At 33.8% G+C, this 24,450-nt stretch overlaps 4 protein-coding genes and 1 pseudogene across 4 annotated transcripts; 2 read left to right on the top strand and 3 right to left on the bottom strand.

Moving 5' to 3' along the window:
* The first annotated feature begins 2,546 nt into the window (after nt 1–2,546).
* Nucleotides 2,547–4,062, top strand: LOC139883209 (uncharacterized). The gene is made up of 4 exons (XM_071867416.1): nt 2,547–2,873; nt 3,184–3,342; nt 3,444–3,552; nt 3,839–4,062. The coding sequence occupies exons 1-4, from the start codon at nt 2,547–2,549 to the stop codon at nt 4,060–4,062; spliced, it is 819 nt and encodes a 272-aa protein (XP_071723517.1).
* Nucleotides 4,063–4,215: 153 nt separating this feature from the next.
* LOC139883208 (uncharacterized) lies at nt 4,216–4,749 on the bottom strand. The gene has a single exon (XM_071867415.1). The coding sequence runs from the start codon at nt 4,747–4,749 to the stop codon at nt 4,216–4,218; it is 534 nt and encodes a 177-aa protein (XP_071723516.1).
* Nucleotides 4,750–4,938: 189 nt separating this feature from the next.
* LOC139883207 (transcription factor DUO1-like) lies at nt 4,939–5,510 on the bottom strand. The gene is made up of 2 exons (XM_071867414.1): nt 5,311–5,510; nt 4,939–5,212 (listed from the first exon to the last, which is right to left on the bottom strand). Exons 1-2 carry the CDS (start codon nt 5,508–5,510, stop codon nt 4,939–4,941), a joined length of 474 nt encoding a protein of 157 aa, XP_071723515.1.
* A 478-nt stretch (nt 5,511–5,988) lies between these two features.
* On the top strand, nt 5,989–7,948 carry LOC139883205 (probable mitochondrial import inner membrane translocase subunit TIM21; annotated as a pseudogene).
* A 7,195-nt stretch (nt 7,949–15,143) lies between these two features.
* On the bottom strand, nt 15,144–18,484 carry LOC139883204 (UPF0481 protein At3g47200-like). Its single transcript, XM_071867413.1, has 2 exons — nt 17,238–18,484; nt 15,144–15,171 (listed from the first exon to the last, which is right to left on the bottom strand). Exons 1-2 carry the CDS (start codon nt 18,482–18,484, stop codon nt 15,144–15,146), a joined length of 1,275 nt encoding a protein of 424 aa, XP_071723514.1.
* Between the last annotated feature and the right edge of the window lie 5,966 nt (nt 18,485–24,450).

The raw sequence follows: 24,450 nt of genomic DNA, 5'->3' as shown, positions 1-24,450 counted from the left end.
ATGGGGAATGTCGGATAGAGCCATCTATCATCGTCAGGAATGTCAATGAATGGATGAAAGGGTTAGCTTTGGGATTCAGGTCATGGGAGGTTGACGCCATATGTGTTTGTAGTGAATATCATGTGTGAACTATGCTAAGACGAACTTTCAAAGAGAACAATGATTTTATTATTTCATAAAGTTTGATTAGGCGGTATATATAGAGAACCAAATTGTGAATGCATATGACCTGATAATCAAATCAGCATATGACTTGATTATAGAACACGTTGAAATTGAAATTATAAGGATTGTTTCTTTTTAATATAATAAGTTAGTTAGTTAGGAATAAGATTAATAATTGTAATATTAAAACTTTACAATATATTAAGCATATAAAATAAATGTATTGGGTAATAGAAGTAGCATATGAGATAAAAATTGATAAAGTGGATAAATTGACGATCAATTTCTTTTTAAAATGAGCAAACAGGATTGATGAAATGGGTAGATCGATGGTTTATGATTGAAAACTTCTTCTCCAAGCCAAGATCAGGAAGATAAAGGACATTGATCACAAACGAAAATAAAGATCAATGATATTATTGGTGTATCGATGTCTATCAACAGAAAAGGAAATTAAAGAAACTGGAATAATTGGTGTAAAAGGAAAAGTGAAATAGTGTTTCTTGTATATCAAGAAATTATGTTGATACAATATATATATATGGTAAGTAAAAAATCAAGATTAGGGAATTATAGGAGATTAAACCAATTCATATATGATTCTATTATCAATTATTTTGAGTGATGAGCAAGACAAATGAGCTATAAAAGGAGGATGGATTTTCAGTAGGACTTTTCGCACAAACAATTTATTGAGAGAGGATATTTGAGAGGCGGTTGGACTCCACTCTGATCTCGATTTGTTGTCATAAGTTTTACAGGATTAAAAGGTTGGGAACGAGAGTTAAGAGTACTAGCCTATGATTTTGCTAAGTGGAGTAGGGTTCTAGAATAAGTTGGATAACTTAGATCTAATTTTAATAGGATATTATCGAGTTATTGGGATTAAACCAACTTCAATGCAAGTCTAGAATCTAGTTGACAAATTTCAGAGATTACAATTTACGTTGGAGAAAATCTACATGACAATTTTTATTTAGAGACGGCCTCCATAGAGACTTCTCGCCCCTATATTATGATCTCACATGCACATGACTTTTGTTTAAAAATAACCAAGTATAGTTTTGACTTATATATATTATTATATACTATTGGATCCTATATATATATAATTGTGGGTCTATATATATGATTAAATTTTTTTTGAAGAGGAATAAACTTATGGTTAGGAGAATTAATTTTTAACTAGTCAATGGGTTCGTCCGTTTGATAAAAAAATTTATACCTTTAAAAATTAATAATTTAAATATATATTATATAAAAAAATTATATAATAATTATTTTTTTAAGTATTATTAAATTTATGTAAAATATTATATTCAAAGAGAATTATTTTAACTTTATAGCAGTTATAATTATTTTGATTTAATTTCAAAATTTACAATCCTATTAAATTAAAATTTATTTTGTTTTCAAATTTAATAAACGTAGCAAAACCTAAAAGTTATATATCAAGATTGATTTCATAATAAAATTTATAATCGCATCCAATCAATTTAATTGTTCCCATTATTTGAAAAATAATATATGTCCGTTTTAATTAAGAATAAAAATAAAAATATAACGGGTTTTTATGAGGAATAATAGTTTAATGAAAAAATTAGAAAAAAAAAAATATTATATATATTATAATTTAATTAGGAAGAATTTTTCAATAATATGTACGTTTGAATAGGAAAAAAAAGAAGATGTGTCCTTTTTAATTAGGAATAGAAAAAAAATTTATTATGAATAATTTTTTAAATAATAGATAGGAAATTAATTAGAAATAAAATTATTATATTTCTTTTTATTAGGAAAAATTAATTATTAGAATTTTATTAAGAATTATTAGATTTTTATTGTATTTTTTTTCCTAATTAGAATAGAAAAAAATAATATTATTAATTTAAAATTATAATTTGCTTCCTAATAAAACTCAAACTTCTTAAATATATATGTCAAATTATTATTCGTTAATAAAACATCACGTGTTGAATGTTGATTTGACAGTAAAATATACAATTAAAATTACAGTTGGAACAAATTGAAAAAATCTCTCACTTATGTATAAGATTTCTAATTCTCTCTTTTCATTTATGTGACAAAGATGTGGCAATGGCATAATCTAGAAATTAAATTAAAGAATTTTTAATTTAGTTATTAGATAATAATTAAATTAAAGACTTACTATTAGAATAATAAAATTTCTTAATCACTCTTGTTTTTTTTTTTTTTTAACGATCATCACTTTTTTTTTTTGGAAGACTTTACGATCATCACTCTTTTCAATTATTCAACAACTCTCTCTCTCTCTCTCTGTGCTAGGTATCTTACACTTGTCAATACTCATTACACTCACTTTCTCTCTGCCTGCCTGCGCGTTTCTTCTTTCGATCACGATGGACCCTACCAAAACCCAACACCACCAAAACGTCGTCGTAATGAGGCACGGAGACCGGATCGACAACTTCCAGCCCTTGTGGGTGGCCAAGGGCCCGAGGCCGTGGGACCCACCACTCGTGGAAGAGGGTCTGTCCAGGGCCCACACCACTGGCCACAAGCTCCGGACCCGACTCGGTTTCCCGATCCATCGTGTCTTCGTCTCCCCTTTCCTTAGATGTATCCAGACTGCCCGTGAAGTCGTCACTGCTCTTTGCTTCGTCGCTGACGCCACCACAACCGGCGGCTCGGCTGATGGTACCTCTATCGACTCTTCCAAGCTCAAGGTCAGTCAGATATCTCATTTTTCTATTTACTGAAATGATTTAAGAGTGTTTAAAAGGTTGTTGTTATTTGATAGAAATTGATTGATATGATGCAATAGTACTCTGTGATTGTGTTATTAAGTGGGATGATCTTGGTTTGGCCGATTGAGAATTTGCTCTTAATAGATTCCTTATCTGCCGATATGCTCAACATGGAGTTTACGAATAAAGTTCTGTTTTTTGGGTTAATAAGTTTTAGATTCTTTAGTCACTTGGTGTGAATGGATTGGGAAGTTTGAGAAGATTTATTTCAAAAATGTATCCTTTTCAGGTCTCTATCGAGTATGGATTATGTGAGATGCTGAATAGAGAAGCTATTAGACCTAGTGTAGCACCTAAAGATGGAGACTTTGGTTTCAATATCTCAGAGCTTGAAGCTACATTTCCGGCTGGCATAGTGGACAATTCAGTTAAACGAGTATACCAAGAGGTATTTCGTTTTCGCAGGCTTGCTTGGACGTTCATGTATGTATTACGATTACATGACAGAATACGTGACATAGGTATATAATTTTCTTTTGTGTTTTACAGTTGCCCAGATGGGAAGAAACAGTGTTGGGGGCAAAGAGTAGATACGCAAAGATAATTAAAACCCTTGCCGATATGTACCCTTCCGAAAATCTGCTGCTTGTCACACACGGTAAACTTTCCTTTTCACGTTAAATTGCAGTGGTTAGTAGATTTCTGATCCTTTTTTGCTGTAATAATTGAACTTGCTAGTTGAGGAACTTGACTGGAATATGAAATATCGAATTGTTCTTGGTTTAATTCTTACAATGCACACCTAATAATTGTATTTTCCTGAAATGATTGAACTTGAGAATTCAGAAACCGTAATAAATGAAACGATTTCTAATTATCTTGTCGGAGTTGAGTGTCCCTTAACTTGAAATTGCTGAGTTATAGTTATTGTTATCCCAATGCAGGGGAAGCAGTCGGAATTGCAGTTTCGACTTTCTTGGAGGAAGCAACAGTTTACGAGGTAGAATATTGTGCATACGCAGAACTACGACGACAAATCAACTTCGAAAATGAGTCATTCACTGCCGGGAACTTTGAGGTGTCTCGAAATCCCACCCAGACCGGCATTGGTTACTCACCTTCAACTCATTCAACCGATTTTTTAATGGATGCTGGTATTCCAATTTGAATAAACCAAATCAACTTTACAATGGAAAATGTTGTGGTGGAATGAATTTTCGACAGAATCTGTCAAAACCTAGTCTTGTTTGAACTATAATTGCTCATTTTCTTGGGAATCAAAGTGAATTGTGATTTGAGTTGTCGGAAAGAGAAATTCATGTTAAATTAGAATTGCATACAAGTTAAACAAACATTGTAAAACTACGAAACAAGTAGTTAAAACTTCTAAACCTACACGAAACAGCATTTTTTTCGTTTCCAACAATTCACCAAATCTAATGGATCTGAAAGTGGCTCGATGTGGTCGAAAAATCTCAGAGGAGAAGTCATCAAAAAAAGAGCTAACTGGCTTGTTAGTTTCATCACCCGTTCTATTGTTCTTTTTACTTACTGGTTCGAGAAATGGCTGTTCGATAAGAAACTGTTCTGCACTTACTAGCCCAAACACGTCGAAGAAATAAGGATCGTCAAGTTTGGTTATTAGATCTTGGCTTTCTACAGTGAACTTCATGTCAGGTATCGGTTGTGGTGGGTTCTGATCAGGCTCGACATCATGGTCTAGTATTTGATCGAGTTGAGCAGTGTTTGTATCGTTCAACTTTGGCTGGAAGAGCTCTGGAAGCTGAACGAGCTTGACGTCAGAAATGAAGGGTGGAGAGTATGATTGAGACTCTGAGGTCGGCTCCTCCTCCATTGAAGAATTCGTCTTCAAACCTAGCTCGAAAGGAAATAGATTATAGATTCCTAAGAGACCGAACAATCACAAAATGCTTAAGAAATTACAAATCATTGGGAAAATGAAATACACTCCCCCCTGTTTTTTCCTGATATCCAAATTTCCGGAAATGGCAATTTAGATTTCCAGAGATGATTATTTTTCGAGTTATACCTCGGGAGGAAGAAAATCTTGGACAGGTGAAACATCAAGTTTTACTTCCCTTTTAGTCTTGACAGGTTTAGCATTGGAGGAAGAGGAAGAAGAAGTTGCGGAATTGTGCAAAATCCTAGCGAGCCTCTTTTGGCGACTGCTCCAGAAATTCTTAACGTCGTTATCTGTCCGTCCTCTTAAATGTGTGGCGATCTTAGCCCACTTGTTCCCGTACTCTCTCTGTAACTCTATCACTATCCTCTCTTCCTCTTGTGTAAACGTGCATCCACTGCAAAAACTTTATAAATTTTTTTTTTTTAAAAAAGTAAATCATTTTGATCATGTTCACTTACTTTTTCAAGTTTGGTCGGAGTTTATTGACCCGACGGAGGCGGCAAGATTTTTCCGGTTCGTTGCAATAGGCCTTTGGTTCGAATGGAGCTCCAGTCTGTAGGACCGTATTTTTTGATATGGTTGATCAAGACTTCATCTTCATCAACTTTCCACGGTCCCTTTCTGATTGGTTCTTCTATTCTCATGAACTCCATTTTCTTCTTCTTCTTCTTCTCTACTGTGAAGAACGACATAACATAACTCTTTCTCAGTTTCTGTTTCCGTGTCTGTTTATTTTGTCTTGTTTGAAAGTGGCGGTTATAGGCAGTTACTGCCCCACTACTACACAACGCTCCTATTTTTCCTCTCGTACTTGAATTGAATTGGCAGGTTTGAACCGAAATCGAATGAGGAATGTTGGTTCTTGACCCATATACCGAACCGATGACCAACTTTTGTCGAACAGTCAAATAAATAGGACTAAATTGTACTTTTGTATAACCTTAAGGATGAATTGTAAAGACAATATACCCCGAATCCGAACTCGTTCGGTTTCTGTCCGCCGATTGAGAAAAACTTTTGTCTGTGAGACTCTCTGCTATTTATCGGCTGCAGCATACTCTCAATCTCTCTCTGAACGTAAAACCTTTACAAATTATTACAATAAGATATCTTCTCTCTAAACAGTGTTTATCCGTTCTTTTCTTTATCAATTGCAATTTGTTGTTGAAGATGCATCATATAAGAAAATTAGCAGCTACACAGATCAAGTCCCAAAATGCCCTTTGTTCAATTTTGAATGCAAAATCTTTATCCAATATGGGTTTAGCTGCAGCTAACAAGGCTGGCACTGATAAAAGGGTAAATTTTTCTATCTGGGGTTTCGAATTTAGATATTAGAGTCCTTATTGTTGTTGATATGTGTGACTGTAAGCGATTTTATTTTCTTGTTGTAATTTTGCAGCTGCTCACATTACTGAACCCGGCAAGACAGTTTAGCATGGCTTCTAGACCTTCGACTAAGGTGAAGCTATCGATTTCTATTCCAATTGATATTTTGAAGATGCAGAGTTATTGTTTTCTCATCCTTCTTTTTTGCAATGCAGGAAACACTTGGAGCTGGAGCTAATGGTTAGTGACCATTATCAATCAATTTCATACCAATGGGCTAGATTTTTAGGGGTGTTAATTTAGCTATAGGACGAAGATATATATAACCTATTCATGTATGTTATAGTGATTTGCTGTGCTTATTGTTAATTTAGTCTTGTTATTTGATGGTTAAAAGCATATATTGAGGACTGTCATTAGAGTATGAAGTCTATGTTAGAACAAAGATTGGGACATGTATTTCGAAATTGTCTCCCATCTTCTTTTGTTGATGGTAAACTTTTGTGGTAGAGTTCCTCATTGTGCCTCTGGATATTGCAATTACAATTTGTATGAATGACTTCAGGGATCAATGTTTTGGGTGGAGGTCAGCACTTCGGAGAAGCTATTATGAAGTTCCGCTCCTCATCGCAGCTCACCGAAAAGTATGGAGCAAGAACATTAACTCCATCATTTGCCAGATCCTTTGCTTCAAGAAGCTCAAAGGAGACAGACCAACCATCATCTAAGGTCTGAACTCATATTATAGTTGCACTGTCTTAGTTATAGTGATAATAACAGTTACTCTTTTAAAAAGATGCATGATCTCATATTTTAATATACAATTTGGATTAACAATTGATTTGACAGACAAAAAAAGACATTTCAACGGTTGAAGATCCGTTTGATGCTCCAACATACCACATCCCTGAGAAGCCTGTATCGTTCACTGAGGGAGCTTCGTACAGTATTGTCATTCTTGCTGGTCTTGCTGTTGCTGCTGCTGCGCTTATGGAGTTTCAAAGAGCTTATATTTGAGCCAAAAGAGTAATAACAACTCGCTTCTCAATAATTTCTTAATTTTCTCACCGTGAACTACAAATTCTCATATTTCCTTTTTTTCCCATGTTTAGGTACAAGATATTCAACAAGGCTCTAAAAAGAATTCAAGATGATGGTCAGGTTTGTAACTATCATTTGCCTGCCGTTGAGATAATTTGTTGATTCCTTTCTGTTGGTATATGTTGCTTTGTTTGTTGAATTCTCCTCTTTCTGAATATGTAAAATGAATGTCGGATTATTTATTATTTCAAAATTTTCTCAATTTTTTGGCTGATTCTATCATTTAAAGACCAACAATCTAGGCTTGATTATTTTTTTTTCTATTGTTTTCATGTGTTCATAACTAATGCCAAAAAATATTTGCTTTTTTCCCAGGTCATAGTGAGGATTGGAAGCCCAGTTACTGGTTATGGAAGTGAAAGCAGAAACCGAGCTGCTCGCCAACGGATTCCAAACAGGGTTTATACCGACGAAGATGGTGTAGAGCATGTTGAGGTAATTGAATATGGCTGAAACCAAACAGTCCCTCCTTGTTCTTTTGTTCTGGCTTTCCATGTTGATTTTCTTTGCTGATTCGTTACAGGTTAACTTCTATGTTCGTGGGCCACATGGAGGTGGGAAAGTATTTGCCGAGATGTTCAAAGACAAAGTTGATAAACAGTGGAAGTTTACTTATTTGGTTGTCGAGATCAGACACCCTAGTCCAGCTCAATTGATCTTAGAGTCGTATTTGCCAACCCCAGCTCCAATCGCTGCCTGAAAACAAAAATGGTGTCATTTCGGTGGACATCTCTCAAAATTCAAACTTTTGATCACGAGAGGAGAGTTTCTTGTGTTAGACTATTATCAGTTTTGATTAATTTGCCTGTGGATTTTGAACATCTGTACAGTTTGGCTGAGAGGGCATTTGCTTATATTGCACTACACAGGTAGGAAATCTGAAGAAGCATTCATTCATGTTTTTTAATAAACTGCATTTCATTATCTTCAATTATCCGATTTTGCTTGGTATTTTGTCATTATTAATGGGTTTTTTTTACATGATGGGATATTGGAAACATGATGAATAATTCCATACTACGAAACATATAAAATGTAATTTTATTTACAAAATAAAACAAGTTGATAAAAATATGTTTCAAGTATCATACATTTGTGTCTTTGAAGATGACACCAGCTTACAAAATTGATTGATAAAAGGTTTGAAATGGACTAATGTACACACACCAATAGAATGACTAATTAATAACAAGCTTAAATCACCACCACCTAAATCATTTGTGGCTGACGCCAGGCCCGACGCCATGGCATCTGTTGATGGCTTCGCAACCCCGACTGTATGGATTAGCGGGGACCATGTAGCAATTCTCGGGGTGTAATTTGCTGCATCCTGGTGCAGCGCCTCTGCCCATGGCACCATATGAAATTTCTTTACCTGCTTCCGTTTCTTTCACCACCAAAAGCAGCAAGCAAAGGCTAAACATGATCATTATCGTTAATTTCTTAATCGCCATTGTCGTCTCAAAAAAAGTTGGATCGATATGAGTCGATCACGTTTGTGATAGAATTATATATTGTAAGAGAAATTAATTAATGTATGTATGGGATTAATAGCGAATGTAGGCGAGCTAAATTCAGGTAATGTTATATTTATCGATCAAGGGAGTGATCTAGATTTTCTAATTAAAAATGATTGGACTTGCGGTTTACCTTTTTCTTGGCAATTCCTAAAGATATTGTATATAGTAACATGTGTATATCCATAGCAAGAGGTTTACTTATCTTCTCCTGGATATCAGGTGTGATTATTTATAGGAAAAAAATTTTGCTCCTCCTTTAGGAACAGAGCATTATGCTGTACATTCCAATAGAAGGTTGTCAAATAAGCTAATTTAATAAACCATCCACATAAATAGTTAAGTATTGTTTGGCACCACTGTCATTCAATTAATTAAATAATTTTTTTCTTTAAACTAAAAAATATACCCCATAAATAATTAAAATATCAATAGAATAATAATTAAATATATCATATATATATTTTAGATTTTATGATTAGGCTTGACATTTTAAGATATATATTGTATTTTATTACAATATATATCCTAAAATATAAACCATTTAATCATAAAATCTAAAAAAAAGATAATTATATTTTAAAATGAGTAATAAAATTATTAGTGATTAAGTACCATTTTAAATGTTTTGTATTATTTTAAAAAAAATAACGGAAGTTAAACAAACATGCTATTAGAGTTTTAATATTTGACTTTTCAAATCATAAACTTGGCAGCTTCCTATTGGAAAGTAGGAACATAATGGGAGCAGTGAATTTTTTTCCACATATATATATTCGATTTGGGATAGTTTCCAGTGGTAGAAAAAGGCGGGAAACAAAAAAGAAAACTACAGAAAATAAATTTGAGAATAAATTTTACTAATAAAAAACTTAAAATCTTCTTGTACTGACATGTTACATATATATAGGTATCCAAAAAATAATTGTCTTAAGTCTTATCCATAAATAACTGCTATTAGTTTTATTTGGAAATAATTTTTTAGGGAGTAATTGCTAGGGAGTAATTGCCGTTAGGAACTAATTGCTACTAATTTTATCCAGAACTGACTTCCATAATATTATTTAACATCCTCCCTTAAATTGAATATCAATTTAGGGCATATTGTAACATCAATATGCCATCTCTTGAACGACGTCTTTTACAGAGCAAACTTCGAGCATCCTTCGAAGCTTGACAAACGTAGGCCTTTTGAGTGGTTTAGTCATAATATCAACAACTTGATCTTCACTTTTGCAAAACACCATATCAATCCTTCCATTGTTGCAAAGATTACGTAGAAAATAAAATCTAACATCAATATGCTTGCTTCGTCAATGTAAAACCAGATTCTTCGAAATTTTAATTGTTGAACTATTATCACAATAGATCACCGTTGCACCTTCCTACCGTTTTTGAAGGGGATAATAACATTTAACCTACCTCAAGACCCAAATTTTTAACAAATTTCTACCTCGAAAAAGTCAACTAATAAAAGCATACTCGTTTGTTAGGATTGCTAACAAAATCATCATTTCCGTCAAAAAATGCACATGCGGCTGCCATCTTCCGTCAAATGTGCGATGTCATTGCCAAATAAGCACGCCACATCATCCGATGACTCAGATTAAATGACACGTCAGCATCATCAACCTTAATCAAATAAATTCCAGATTCCGGAGACTCCCGCGATGGTCCGGCCGCCACTTTTGGCGGAGCCGCCGATCGGTAGTCGTCGGATTTTAGTACTTTTTATATGGCTGGACTCGTTTCGACGAGCTGAACGTCATTGTGGTGTCGGATTTTTCAAATTTTGAACCGTTTGCTGTAGATCTAAGCTTAAAGGTGCGGTGGCCGAACCTTTAAGCTTAGATCTACACCAAACGGTTCAAAAATTGAAAAATCCGACACCACCACAACGTTTGTATCATTGTAATGAATCCGGCCAATTAAAAATCTTCAAAATTCGGTGACTACCAACCCATGGCCACCAACATCGCCACTTTTGGTGGAGCCGCCGGTCAGTATTCGCCGAATTTCAAAAAATTTTATATGGTCGGACTTGTTTGAACGTCGTGGTGGTGTCGAATTTTTCAAATTTTGAACCGTTTGGTGTAGATCTAAGCTTAAAGGTTCGGCCACCGCACATTTAAGCTTAGATCTACAGTAAACGGTTCAAAATTTGAAAAATCTGACACCACCACGACGTTCAGCTCGTCGAAACAAGTTTGTCCATATAAAATTTTTGAAATTCGGCGACTACCAACCTAGCGGCTCCGCCAAAAGTGGTGGCCGAAATCTGCAAAATTTTTTTAGAAAGGTTAAAGATGATGACGTGTCATTTTTGCTGAGTAAGCAGGTGACATGTAGCTTACGTGGCACTGATTGTGCACACTTGATGGAAGATTTGCTGCCACATAGACTATTTTTTGACGAAAGTATGATTTTGTTAGGAAACTTAATGGAGAGGTATGATTTTGTTAGTTGACTTTTTCGAAGTAGGAACTTGTTAAAAATTTGGGTCTTGAAGTAGGTTAAATGTTATTATCCCGTTTTCGAAGTGTTCCAAGCAATCTTCTAGGCTAAATAGCTTGACATGCACACGTCCCTGGCGCAACAAATTCAGCTTTAGTTGTTGACAACGTCACGATCTCGTGTTTCTTTGATGACCATGACACAACTCTTGAACTCCTCATAAATACAAATCCAGAAGTACTTTTTCTACCATCCACGTCACCAGCATAATCGCTGTCAGAAAATCCCATCAATTTTTCACTCTTTCCGGCTACATAAAAAAATGTCATAATCAACCGTCCCCTGCAAGTAGCGAAAAATTCTTTTTGCTGCTCCAAGATGATTCTCACTCGGCTTCTCCATAAATCGACTAATAAGGCTAACGCTATACATGATGTTGGGCCTTGTTGACGTCAAATACACCAAAATCCCAACCATTTTCTTGAACAAAGTAGAATATACCTTCCTTAGTTTATCTTCTTTGGATAACTTTGCACCATACTCAGCTGGAGTGCAAACTGAGTTGCAATCCTTCATTTTAAATCTGTCTAAAATCTGCATAGCATACTTCTTTTGTAAAATGAAAATACCGGTCGACGATTGCACTACGTCAATGCCAAAAAAATAATGCATCAAACCCAAATCAGTCATGTCAAATTCCATCATCATATAAAGAGTATGCTCATGCGCGTATTTCTGAAATCCTGCTCTCGCAAAATAATCATCAATTTGACTGTACCAACCACATGGAGGCTGTTTCAGTCCATATAACGCATTCTTTAATTTATACACCTGCTTATCTCTCCCGTCCTTCACGTAACCAAGAGGTTGATTAGAGTGAACTTCTTCTTGCAACTTTCCATATAAAAAAGCTGATTTCACATGAAATTGATAAATGGACCAGGAATTTTCTGAAGCCATAGATAACACCAATCGGATAGTGTCCATCCTTGCAACTGGAGCAAATACTTCTTGATAATCAACACCAAATTCTTGCTTGTACCCCTTCACAACTAGTCGAGCATTATATTTGTCAACATTGCCATATTTATCAAATTTTGTTTTATAAACCCATTTCACTCCTATGGGTTTTTGTCCACTCGGAAGATCCACCAATTGCCATGTATCATTTTTCTCTATCGACTTCATTTCTTCATCCATGGCATTCTTCCATTTTGAGTGTTCAACAACTTCTTTTAAACGTGAGAGGATCACAATCTGCAAATAAAAGAAAATAAACATGTGCATTGTCATCGGATAACTCATCTCCACTTACATAATCGGTCATCCATGCGGGTTGTCTTCTTTGACGAGAATGTGCATTTTCAGTAGGTTCAATTGCAATTGCATTTTCTCCAGAAGATTGTGGTAGTTGCTCGACATTTGGAACTTGCTCGACATTCGGAATTTGCTCGACTTCATCATCATCTACATGCATAGGCTTCTGCCCATCATCATCTTTTGTCCACTTCCACGTACTTTCTTCATCAAAAACCACATCTCGACTTATCACAATTTTGTTGGTGACAGAATTAAATAATTTGCAAGCCTTTGAAATGCCACTCATCATGCCAAGAAAGACACATTTTTCACCTTTATCATCCAACTTCTTCCTTTCTTGATCCGGAACATGTGCATATGCAATGCAACCAAAGATTCGAAAATCAGCTTCTTCCGGTGTCATATTTTTAACGAAAAAAGTGGGACTTCTATTTAAATTATAATTACTCCAATTTACAGCTTCTGGCCTGATTTCTTTCGAAACATTACCCTTTTTCAAAAGGCTTCTGACCATGTTAACAATTGTTCTATTTTTTCTCTTCGATACTCCTTTTTGTTGCGGTATATACACAGTTGTCAACTCTTTGCAAATGCCTTGTTCATCACAAAAACCTTCAAACTCTTTCAAGCAATATTCTGCACCACGATCACTTCGAAGAATTTTAATCCTCCTTTCAGACTCATTTTCAACAAGAGCCTTAAAATTTTTGAATGCCTTCAAAACTTCTGACTTTTCCTTTAAGAAATAAATCCATGTCTTCCTACTAAAATTATCAATGAAGGTAATCAAATATTTATTACTCCCATTAAAAAAAGGTTTTAATGGTCCGCATATGTCAGAATGAACAAGTTCTAACATACCTTTTGCTCTCTACGATTTTCCTTTTGGAAATTATGAGCGAGATTGTTTGTTAACAACACACTCTTCACAAACTTGAGATGGAGCACTAAAATTGGGAAGACCTATCACCATATTTTTCTACTAGAGAGTTTTTAATCCACTAAAACTCAAGTGACCATAACAATAATGCCAAAGCCACAAAATATCTTTCTCCTCAACCATCAAACAAGATTCCGATTTTGCAACTTGAATCTTCATAGGAAACAACTTGTTTGAACTCATTGGAATAACCGCAATAATCCTTCTTGCTGGATCATAAATTTCACAATTCTTTTTTCTAAGAGAAACATCATAACCCTTCTCATGCTATTGTCCAGCACTCAACAAATTTGTTTTCAATCCAGGAGCATAAAACACATCGGAGATAATTTCGACAAAACCATTCTTTGTAAGAATATTAACATCACCAATACACATTACTTCAATTCGATGATATCACCAAAATTCATAACTATGAAAATCCTCATTTAGACGAAAAACATAGATCTGATGCCACACATATGATTACTAGCACTGGTATCTACATACCAAATATCATCTTTGTATTATCTGATTTATCAATGTGATAAGTCATCAATATAATCTCTGGTTCCTTCTCCTCCACAAAATTTATTTTTTCTCCCTTTTCTCTCTTGTTTGGTAGTCGAGTATAGCACTCCGACTTATAATGATCGAAATTGTGACAACGAAAGCACTCAATATTAGATTTATCTTATCTTCTGCCGTGAAATTCATCATCTGACTTGGAATTTTATTGTCGACCACCATCTCCATTTCCACGACCACCTCTTTCCTCTTCCTCTTCCTCGACCACGGCCTCTACCTCTACCTCTTCCCTAGAATTTAAGGAATTAATAAAAGTAGATGTCTTTAATACTTGATCTTCTATAGTTGAACTTCGATTTAACTTTTATTCATGGACCAACAATGAACTCTCTAATTCAGCCAGGGATAATGACTCAATATCCTTTGATTCTTCAATTGAGCATATAATAAAATCAAATTTTGGTGTCATAGAACGAAACATCTTCTCAACAATCATCACATTTGTGATTTTTTCTTTGTTGGAACGCATTTTGGTGCATATCTCCATTATCCTGGAGAAATATTTTGAGACGGATTCTCCATCCTTCATCTGCATATTCTCAAAATCTCTTCTAAATCCTTGAAGTATCACATGATTCAATCGAATCGATCCCTCATGTTTCTTTTTCATGAAATCCCATATATCTTTGGAAGTATCTTTGCAAAGAATCATTTTCAAAGTGGTTCTTCCAATTACTTGAAAAAGAAAATTTTTTGCCTCCAAATCTTTCAACTTCCTTGCTTCGAATTTTTAGCCCCTTCATATGATGATTGAATTACATTCTCTATGATATTCCAATACTCTTTAGATCGTAGAAAACTCTCCATCAACATACTTCAATGATCATAATGATCATCAAAACGCAAAATTACTACTTGCACAAAATCACTCTTTACCATTAATAAGTTACTACTTATTTTCCCACAAATTCACTCGGAAAAAAAAATTATGATTTTGATACCATTGATAGGAAAATAGAAAAAGACAGAAAAAATAATAAATAAATAATATAAAGAAGTAGACTTGAGAATAAACTTTACAGATAAAAAATTTAAAATCTTCTTATACTGATAAGTTATATAAATAGGCATTCAGGAAATAATAACCGTCTTAGGTCTTATCCATAAATAACTGCTAGAATACTACTACTAGTCTTATCAGGAAATAACTTCTAGGAAGTAACCGCCGCTAGGAAATAACTTCTACTAACTGCTATTAGTTTTATCCAAGAATAGCTTCCATAATATCATTTAACATCCAACAATTGTGAAATGTGCTTTATTTCTATCCTATGTACCAAAATACATACGGTATTACAAAGAGATGAAGAATAATGGTATTAGAGGAAACTTGGAGTACTCTGTTTGTTGCATTCTTCTGGTGAAACTAGTAAATAGGCTTGTTTTAGTCATCCACTCTGATCACAAGGTTTGGAGGATATTACGTCAAAACTTCATCATGAGTTGAGTTCTTGGAGCTACACATGGATATTTTGGTTTTCTTTTTCATTGTAAGGATCCTAAAATAGTTGCATAGGTGGATTGAAGTTTTTTTAGTAAGAAATATTTGTAATAGCTAGTAGTTTCTTTCTCTTTTATGCACATTGAACGCTACTTGTAATCGAGGCTTGCCTCAGCCGGCGACAAATAAAGTCATAATAATACAACAAAAATACTGTAATTCTAGCAAGTAATTTTATTTACAAAACAATTTGATAATAGAACTGCATGTAAATATGTTTATGTCATGCATTTATTTTGAGTATATAATAGTCTCAAAATATATGATGTTTTGCAATTTTAAGTTAATTCGAATAGACATGTATTTAGTCAATAAATTTTATAAGATATATATTCATTTGGATGAAGGTAAAATTATAAAACATCATGTATTTTGAGACGGAGTATGTATATTGATAAAAGAAGGTTATAAAATTCGTGTACAATTTTTTTCCCCAATATGGTTATTGTACAACAACATTACTGCCTCCGACCGCCATGAATTATTATTATCGATGACTGTCGCCACGACATCTCTTCACTCTTGAGCAAGCTCTTTCGTATCCATGAGCCGAAGGCATATAGCAATTCTCGGGGTGTAACTCCTCTTGGCTGGGTATCCAATATATTTTTCTGCTTCTACATCTACAGCCAAAAGCAGAACACACAGACAAAATGTGGTGGATTGATAAGATTTGGACTTTGTGACATATATCTACCTCCATCTGTTAATGATACTTTTTGATTTTTTTGACATGATGTAATTAATAAGATGTATTGAGGATATTTTTAACAAATAAATATTTTTTAAAATTTTTACAAATTAAATAAAATATCATATATAACTTAAAAAATATTTTTTTTATAAAATTATCCTATGACAAAAAACTCAAAAATCATGCATTAAAAGATGGAAAAAATGCCTTTTTCTTGGCAAATCCCTTGCTCCATATTGCTAAAAAGTCTAAAAGCTCCAGCATTTGGAAATCAATAGAAAGAGGCCTTCTAAATCCTAAAAGAATGGTTAAACACAATATACACAAAACACATAACAGGGAACTATAATTAACATGCATGCACTATATTCAAAAAATAAATAAATTACACTTCATATAAGAATAAGATGATCCGGACTCAATTTGTGGGTTTCTATTGTACTTTCTTTTTATCATACACGATTTACATGGCCTTCACCGCTTCTTCCATGATCAAAACAGGGGAGAAATTGTTCTGTTCCTGGACAACTGATTGACTGTTAATTCCTTGAATCCTTATCCAGGTAAGGATAGAAGTGTGCCCTCTCCCGAGCAGCTAGTGAGTGAATCCTCTCCCAAATTATAATCAGCGTATTTTTTTGAAGAGGATATACTCCCTCCGTCTCTCAATACATACTTTTTTAGACTTTTTATTTTATCCCAAAATAGATGATTTTCATACCTTATTTAGATCAAAATATGTTAAATTTCTTCTTTCACCTTGTTTTTTGTGCCAATAATTTAAAAAGCATGTAATGAGAGACGGAGAGAATTACAACAATTAAGCAACTTATTTTAAACTAAAGTTAGATTTAAGAAATCACATTCATACACTTTAAAAATTTCAAATATACAAACTAAAAAAGATAACAACACCACAATTTTTACAAGAGCAGTTAAATTTCAAGAATGGCCAGAAATCAATGAATCATTGTATTCACAATCCTTGAGACCGACCAAATTGAATTTATAAAAGTGAGCAGCACCAGAATGAATCCAAATATGGTACCAGTACCATGCCAAACATCTTTGAAATATTCACCATTCCAGATTGCAGCAACCTTATGCCACCAGCTTTCGCAAAATTTGTTCAGATCGTCACAAATATCCTGGAAATGGAAATTAGTTTCAGTTATGTTTCTGCATAACTTGTTAATCATGTCTGCCACAGCTTGACAGCTTCCTAGCCCATTCGTAACAATTCCCCTTTCGACTAGGAATGCTACATCTTTATTACTGTTGATTAGGAAATCCATAAGCAAAATGTAGCTAGTAATGTAAGCTTCATTTGGATATTCACTCTGCTCCAATGCCATTACATTGCGAAACACGAGTTCTGTAGTGTCGTGTGCTTCGAATTGGGGCAATTTCAGGATACCCTTACAAAAATCAACATCGGCTAAGTTCCCGTTTTCGACTCTTTCGAACTTAATTCCTGCCTCAGAGAGTTTTTTGGCAGGAACCTTCAAGTTCTTAATTCTACTGCTTGGTTTTTTTCGCTCTAGAGTTTGAGACATAAATCCTCTTATCATATCGGTAAAATGAAGAATACCTTTTTCTTGAAGGATAATCCTATTGGGATTATAATTACTGAAGTACGTGCCAGCGAGAGGATAGAATAGTCTTTTTGGATCGTCAGGAAATGCAAAGGTGTATAAATTTGCAAGGTCAGAGTAAGGGAGCTGATTCTCGAGAAGCATCAAGTCGTGTTGTATGCCGGTTTTCAGCCATGCCTTTTGAAGCACGCAATCGTTTTTACATCCTGCATTCTCGTCATCCGTGCCGAGAAAGAGTTCGAAAATGAAGAAAGCGTCCAATAAAATCATCGTTGCATAATCTTTGCTGTCAAGATTCTTAAACGGTTCTGAATATTTACGACGGATGCTTTCTTCGCGATCTTTGATGAAATCGGCAAATGTCTCCAGTTTTTTCTCAGTGCGTGCGAGAAATTTCTGGAGATACAAGTATTTGTATTTTTCCATGTTGGCCAGCTCTGGCTTGCCATGGTGAATTGGACCTATTGATATGAATTGAGGAGTGTAGGCTGCATCGTTCAAGTCTCGGAGATTCCTAGGAATTTGATGGATACAACACTCTTCAGGCCAGAACGAACCGTAGTCGTCAGGAATTTTGATGATGAAGTGATCACTCCATTTAAATCCATTCCTTTCTGGTTCTTCGTTATACTTCTCCGCAAGTGCCATTTATATATCTTACACCGCACAACCTATTAGATATGATAAAATATTATTCAAAAAGTACATATATAACCTATTAGATTTTTATTTTTTTTAAAAAAATGTTCTGAAACTTGATCAAATCACCGAGTGAGGGGGTTTATCTATTGTACATATGAAAGATAAATAAATTATTAAGTATATGACTTGATAAAGATACCTCTCAGGATTGATGTCTTCCAGCTTTTGGATATATGAACTCTCTCGAGCTGGTTTGATTGGCAAAAACTGGCTTATCCATGGAGACAATTTGTAGCACTGTCTATCAATCAAGTAGTTAATCATAGAGGCCCCAAAAATAGATATTTTTTCATTTTGCTTTCCTTTTCAAGACAGTTACAAAATGTCTCCTCCTACAACCTTAATTAAGATTTTTAAGAAATGGATCATTTATCTTGGAATTTTGAGCTTTAATTATAACCTAATGTTAACAGCACTTTATTGATCAGATGGGTCGGGAAAAAAAAAATGCTAAACAAGGCTAAAGAGTTCTGGCCAGCCCTCTCTTTGTGGGAAAGGAAACGATGTCTGGCGCCGTTTAGGCCGTAGACCAACAAAGCTCGTCATATAAATTCAACACAAATTTTTCTTTTTTCTTTTTTACTATGCATATATAGATTAATGATGCCCTTCTAAACCGTTCAATCTAACATCTTCTTTTGATTATATATATAGAATTATTTTCTAGGCTGTCGTCTCAAGCTACTGGCATTATTAATCTTTCGGTTGACTGGCCGTTGATGTACAAAACTACAGGTCTACTCATGACTAGAAGTTGCATAACATATGATGAATAGAATAGAATAGAATTGTATATATGGAGGCGAGGTAGTCATGTTAGTTGTCTCGAATACTTCGTAGCTTTTCTTGCGATTAAAATAAAAAAGGCGGTTATACAAACCTCCTTTTTCTTTCCCATTAAAATAAAAAAAATAGTTACAGCTAATTAGCTTCTAAAATGTCCAGTTTTGGCCAAATCAATTGCTAATTAGCTGCAGCAAAGTTAGACGTCTATACACACAAAGTCAAGAAACATAAACATCTAAAATATAACTACAAGACTAAACAAATACATAAAAATTTACTAAAAAATACTTGTATAATTAGACATAAACTCTTATAATATTACAATCTTATAAGTATAACGAAAGTGATATCATTAGTTTAAGTGTTAAACTGCAGTACATACACTAAAACACCTACTCTAACAACCTGACTTTCCCAACTGTTCAGATATCTTTGTAAGATCATATACACCCAGCACCTACTCTCTAACAACCTGCAATTTATCAAAAAATTCAAACAACTGTACACCACACAATAGTTACCTGAAAGAGAATGTACAAGTGCTAGTCATAAAAAAATCAGTTATGCTATATTCAATAGAAACTAGTTCACTACCGTACCTCTCTGGAAAGAAGAAAAATATGTTATGAAAGACTTTAAATAAAAAATTAGAGACCGTGAAATGCAATCATCAAGTCAAATATATAACACAAAAGTACACCTTAATAAACATTATAGCCACTTCATGGATGTACTCGAAAAAATAATTACAAAATTGTATTTCACATAGAAAACAGACTTGAAGTGACTTTTGCTGCTTTCTTCAATTTGGTCTTACTGTCTCCGTTTTTTGTAAGTGTTGTTTGCACACACTCGTCCTCTCCACCACTCGTCTGCAACAAGGAACGACATGCTTCATTCCAGATTAACAAGGAAATACTCCAAATGAAATTATTTTTTCTTATTTTTCTAGCATGAAAAATCGAATGCATTCCAAGAATGAATATAAATGTAAAGACAATGCTAATATATTAAGAAAGCTAAAAACTTGATAATACAAATCTTATGACAATGAAAATTGGAGATAAGAGTGGAAAGCTTTGCATTTTCAGCTTCTAGTTCCATATAAATACACCACGAATTAGTGAGTAGCAACAAAAATAAAACTAAAAATAAGTGTAAACATCAAAGTCCAGATTTTGTCTTTCACTTTTACTTTATCAAAATCGACGAAGAAGAAGATACGTAAACTCTGAAACGGAGAGGCTCGATTAGAGAGTGTAAGTTGGCTATGGTTTCACTGTTTTTCGACAAATTTTCGGCTTCACCTAGCCGAATCCCACTTGTTCATACAGTCTTCTAAATGTCTTTAACACCAAAATCAGTTCTCAAATTAACTACTATAAGCCATAAAAATAATTTTTTTAAACAACTTGTTGTTCAATACTGAAGATCAGAGAAGCGTACTTCAACATCTATGACTATAGTTCCGTTATCCATGATAGCATGGATTCTTCCCATGATCTAAAACACCGAATCCAGAATCTTGTTACATGGAAGGAATTAGCAAACATAAGTATCCAATTTGATGAAAATGAATTCCTAAACAAAGATAGATAGTGTACTTTACATCCACTATCTATCTTTCAGCTTTATTATTTCTTCTCCTTCAAAACAGATGAATAGGTTTTTTCTAGAAAGCAATACCCTTTATTTCTTCTTTACCAAAAACACAACAAATTTTTGATCAAAGACTTTCTTCATAGTCATGGGCACTCTTCACAAGTGGAGAACCAACCAATGGATTTATCTTAAAGTATTTCTCTGTATCCCCAATGAAGATGGGACCTGTTATAAGAAATAAACCAAACTTAAAAAAGAAACCAGTTCGTTCCAGCACAAAAATTAAAAAGCTCAATCATGAATACAGAAGGAAGGGGACAAGAGCTTCGAGTTCAAAAACAATGACCTAAAGAAGACAGTATTTTACTATCCCAGTTTTTCTAAACAGATAACATGTAAGTTCTTAGCTGCAAACTACTTTCAACGCACAATTTTACCTGTAAGGACAAGAGCTTCGAGTTCAAATTTTTTTTGCAAAGTCCTGGTGTCATCCAGGTTCTCAAACAAAATATTGTCCACATCACGACTGTAATAACAAAACGAGAAATCAATAAACAACCTAGTAAATATCACTCATGTGATCAATCAGAAAATGAGCAAAGTAAGAATTTGTTACTCACAGCAAGAAACCGGAACTCGAGCTCTCTTTCAATAAATGTTGGAATTTGAATTTTCACAAAAGTTACAAAGCAAGCTTAAAATGAATTGGAAGTTAAAAATGAAATCCAAATACATTATCTAATCTAAAAATTTTCAATACCTCTGATTTTCGAATCTCGAAATCTGTAACAATGAGTGTTTCCCCTTCACATGGCTCCACACTTAAGCTCGAAATCTCCTAAAAGCACACAACATCAACAAGACAACAAGCCCAACAAAATACATGAAAAAATATTTTATGTTCAAAACTTGACATTGGCCGTAAAATATATGTTATCAATAGAAGATGACAAAATCAAAAATATGATAACCACAAAATGTCGCTACAACCGGTTCGAACCCCAAATAATACAAAACCCTAATCGTTCAATCTGAAATCAAATCAGTATGACATCACATAATTCAATTGGAAACAACTTCAATTGCAATTCCTACACTCCAATTTCGAATAACTTCAAATTAAAACCAATTTCAAAACCTAGATCTGACTATTTACCAGAATCTCGTGTGGAAAGTACGAAAGGAATAACACCAGACGGGGAGGAATGAATTTGCGTTGAGAAGAGGGCGGAGATGGAGGCGGTGGGGGTTGGGATCCAGATATGGCGGCGACGGGGAGTTTTCCAATCGAGCGTGTGAGTGAGAGTGGAGTTCGTCGATCGAGTCAAGAGGAATGAAAGACATGTTCGAGAGAGAGAGAAAGCGAGCTTTTAAGAGATACGAGAGATGGAGATGATGCTTCCATTGTATTTGAGAGAGATAAGAAAAATGAGGACAGGATGAAGTGAAACTAAGCTTGAGGGGGTAGATTTAATTTTGATTTAGCCAAATTTTTTTAAAAATCCACCAATTATACGATCACGTTTTAATAAGCGTTGCATAAAGTATCTATCGCCACAGTTTTCAAACTATTGAGACTTTATAAGTACTGCATGGTTAGAAAAGAGTGGCGTAAAGTATCTACCGCCACAGTTTCCAAAATCGTGGAGAGTTTTATGATCACGCTTGAAAAACCGTGACCATAGATAGCTTTACGCCACGCTTTTTTAGCCGTGGAGACGCTTGGCGTGCCGCTAGCCCTATTTTCTACTAGTGTTTCTTAAATTTTAATTAATTTAAATGAAATATACCTCCCACCAAATTAAATTTATTGTCCAATTATTTATTGTTCTTTTTTAATAAACAATGAGTGATTTTTTTAAGTCTTAATTCATTTATATAATTAAAACTTATTTAAATTATTTTAAGTTTTCGATGAAATATATTGGATAAAGATAACAAGAGTTAAAAATCAATACTATCACAAAATAATATAAAACTTTATAGATAATACGTCCATATAAAATATATTACCGTCTTATATAAAACATATACAGAGATCAAATGTATCGATTAATTTATATTGATTCCGGGACAACGTCGTCTTATAGATTAATCTTAATCTATATACAGTTATATTTAAGATCACCCATCTTATAGAATGCGACTTTTATTAAATATTTACTTGATTAGTAGATAAGAACTATTTTACTTTCTGCGGTCCACTTCAAGTATCGCGTAATGAAAGTGCGAATCTTAAAAAAATATTAATGACAGCAAAAAATTTATATATGCCTATAATTTATTATTTCAAAATCATAAATATTTATGTAAATAATATAATTATTGAAATTAATATAAGAATAAGATTGAAAATAATAACTTAAATGTGCATGTGTTTAGTGAAACAACACTCGAAATGGACAAAACAAATACATTACTTAGTTATTGATAAAACAAATGATGAATGTGTTTTTTAATTGAATAGTCTATGCGATTTCCGGTTCCTCGAAAGAGAAATAGAGTTATTATTAATTTGATTATGAATGAAATAGAATATCATTAATTACTTTCATCTTGCGGTCCCTCTAACATCAATTACCTCAAACAACAACAACTTGCATAAATTCGACTAGCTAGTTTCGCAGCAAAAAGTGTGTGTTGAATGAAATGAGAGCCTCTGACGAGAACAGCAACAGCTTCTGGTACAAGTGAAAATGGAAGCAAATACTAAAGGTTATAGACTTAAATCTCTAAAAACTTAAAAGATGATTGTCTCTTTGATGATCTCGATTTGATGATAAATACTTATTGATGGTTTTTGAATCCTAAAATATAACTTGGTTTAAGGAAAGTTTGGTATCACTTAATATCCAATGGAACAGCAATGAAAAATAAGGTTTTTGAAAGAAACTGTAAAAATAGCATAAAAATTGAATCTTGTCATTCATTCGATTCAAGAAGTTTGCTTTGCGGCTTACAAAATGATCTTATAGTGCATAAAAGACCTAGAACTGTGAGAACAAAATCATCACAGTCACAGCCATGTTAAAGTTTCCCGATCCTAAAAAGAAAAAACAACTAGAATGATACTCCCTTCATCTCCAAATATATGATATTTTGATTAATATGATATGCTGTAATTAAAATAGATATAATGATGATATTTTGTCAAAGAAAAATATTTATTTAATTGTGTATGATGTTTTACTCTAATTGGAAAATTTGAGCAATATTTTTTAATAAAAATATCTTCATATACCATATAAATTACATATATCATGCCACATTAATCAAAACATCATCTATTTTGAGACGGAGATAGTATATACGCTATCTGCCGATATATCAAAACTGCCTGGTTTTTCCTTGCTTTCCGATCTTCCTTTCCACGGTAAAGCTATTCCACTAACAAAAATACTAAATCCACTAAAAATAAGTTTTTGCGACGAGATAGCGTGTGAAAAAGCTGTGAAATAATATTTCGACTGATAATTATTTTTATTTTTCTCCCTTTTCTTTTAGCTTCGAGTCCAGTTCTATAA

Source organism: Rutidosis leptorrhynchoides, unplaced genomic scaffold (genome assembly GCF_046630445.1).
Source record: "Rutidosis leptorrhynchoides isolate AG116_Rl617_1_P2 unplaced genomic scaffold, CSIRO_AGI_Rlap_v1 contig368, whole genome shotgun sequence".
In the NCBI taxonomy this organism is placed as follows: domain Eukaryota; kingdom Viridiplantae; phylum Streptophyta; class Magnoliopsida; order Asterales; family Asteraceae; genus Rutidosis; species Rutidosis leptorrhynchoides.
This window is presented reverse-complemented; position numbering and strand designations above follow the sequence as displayed.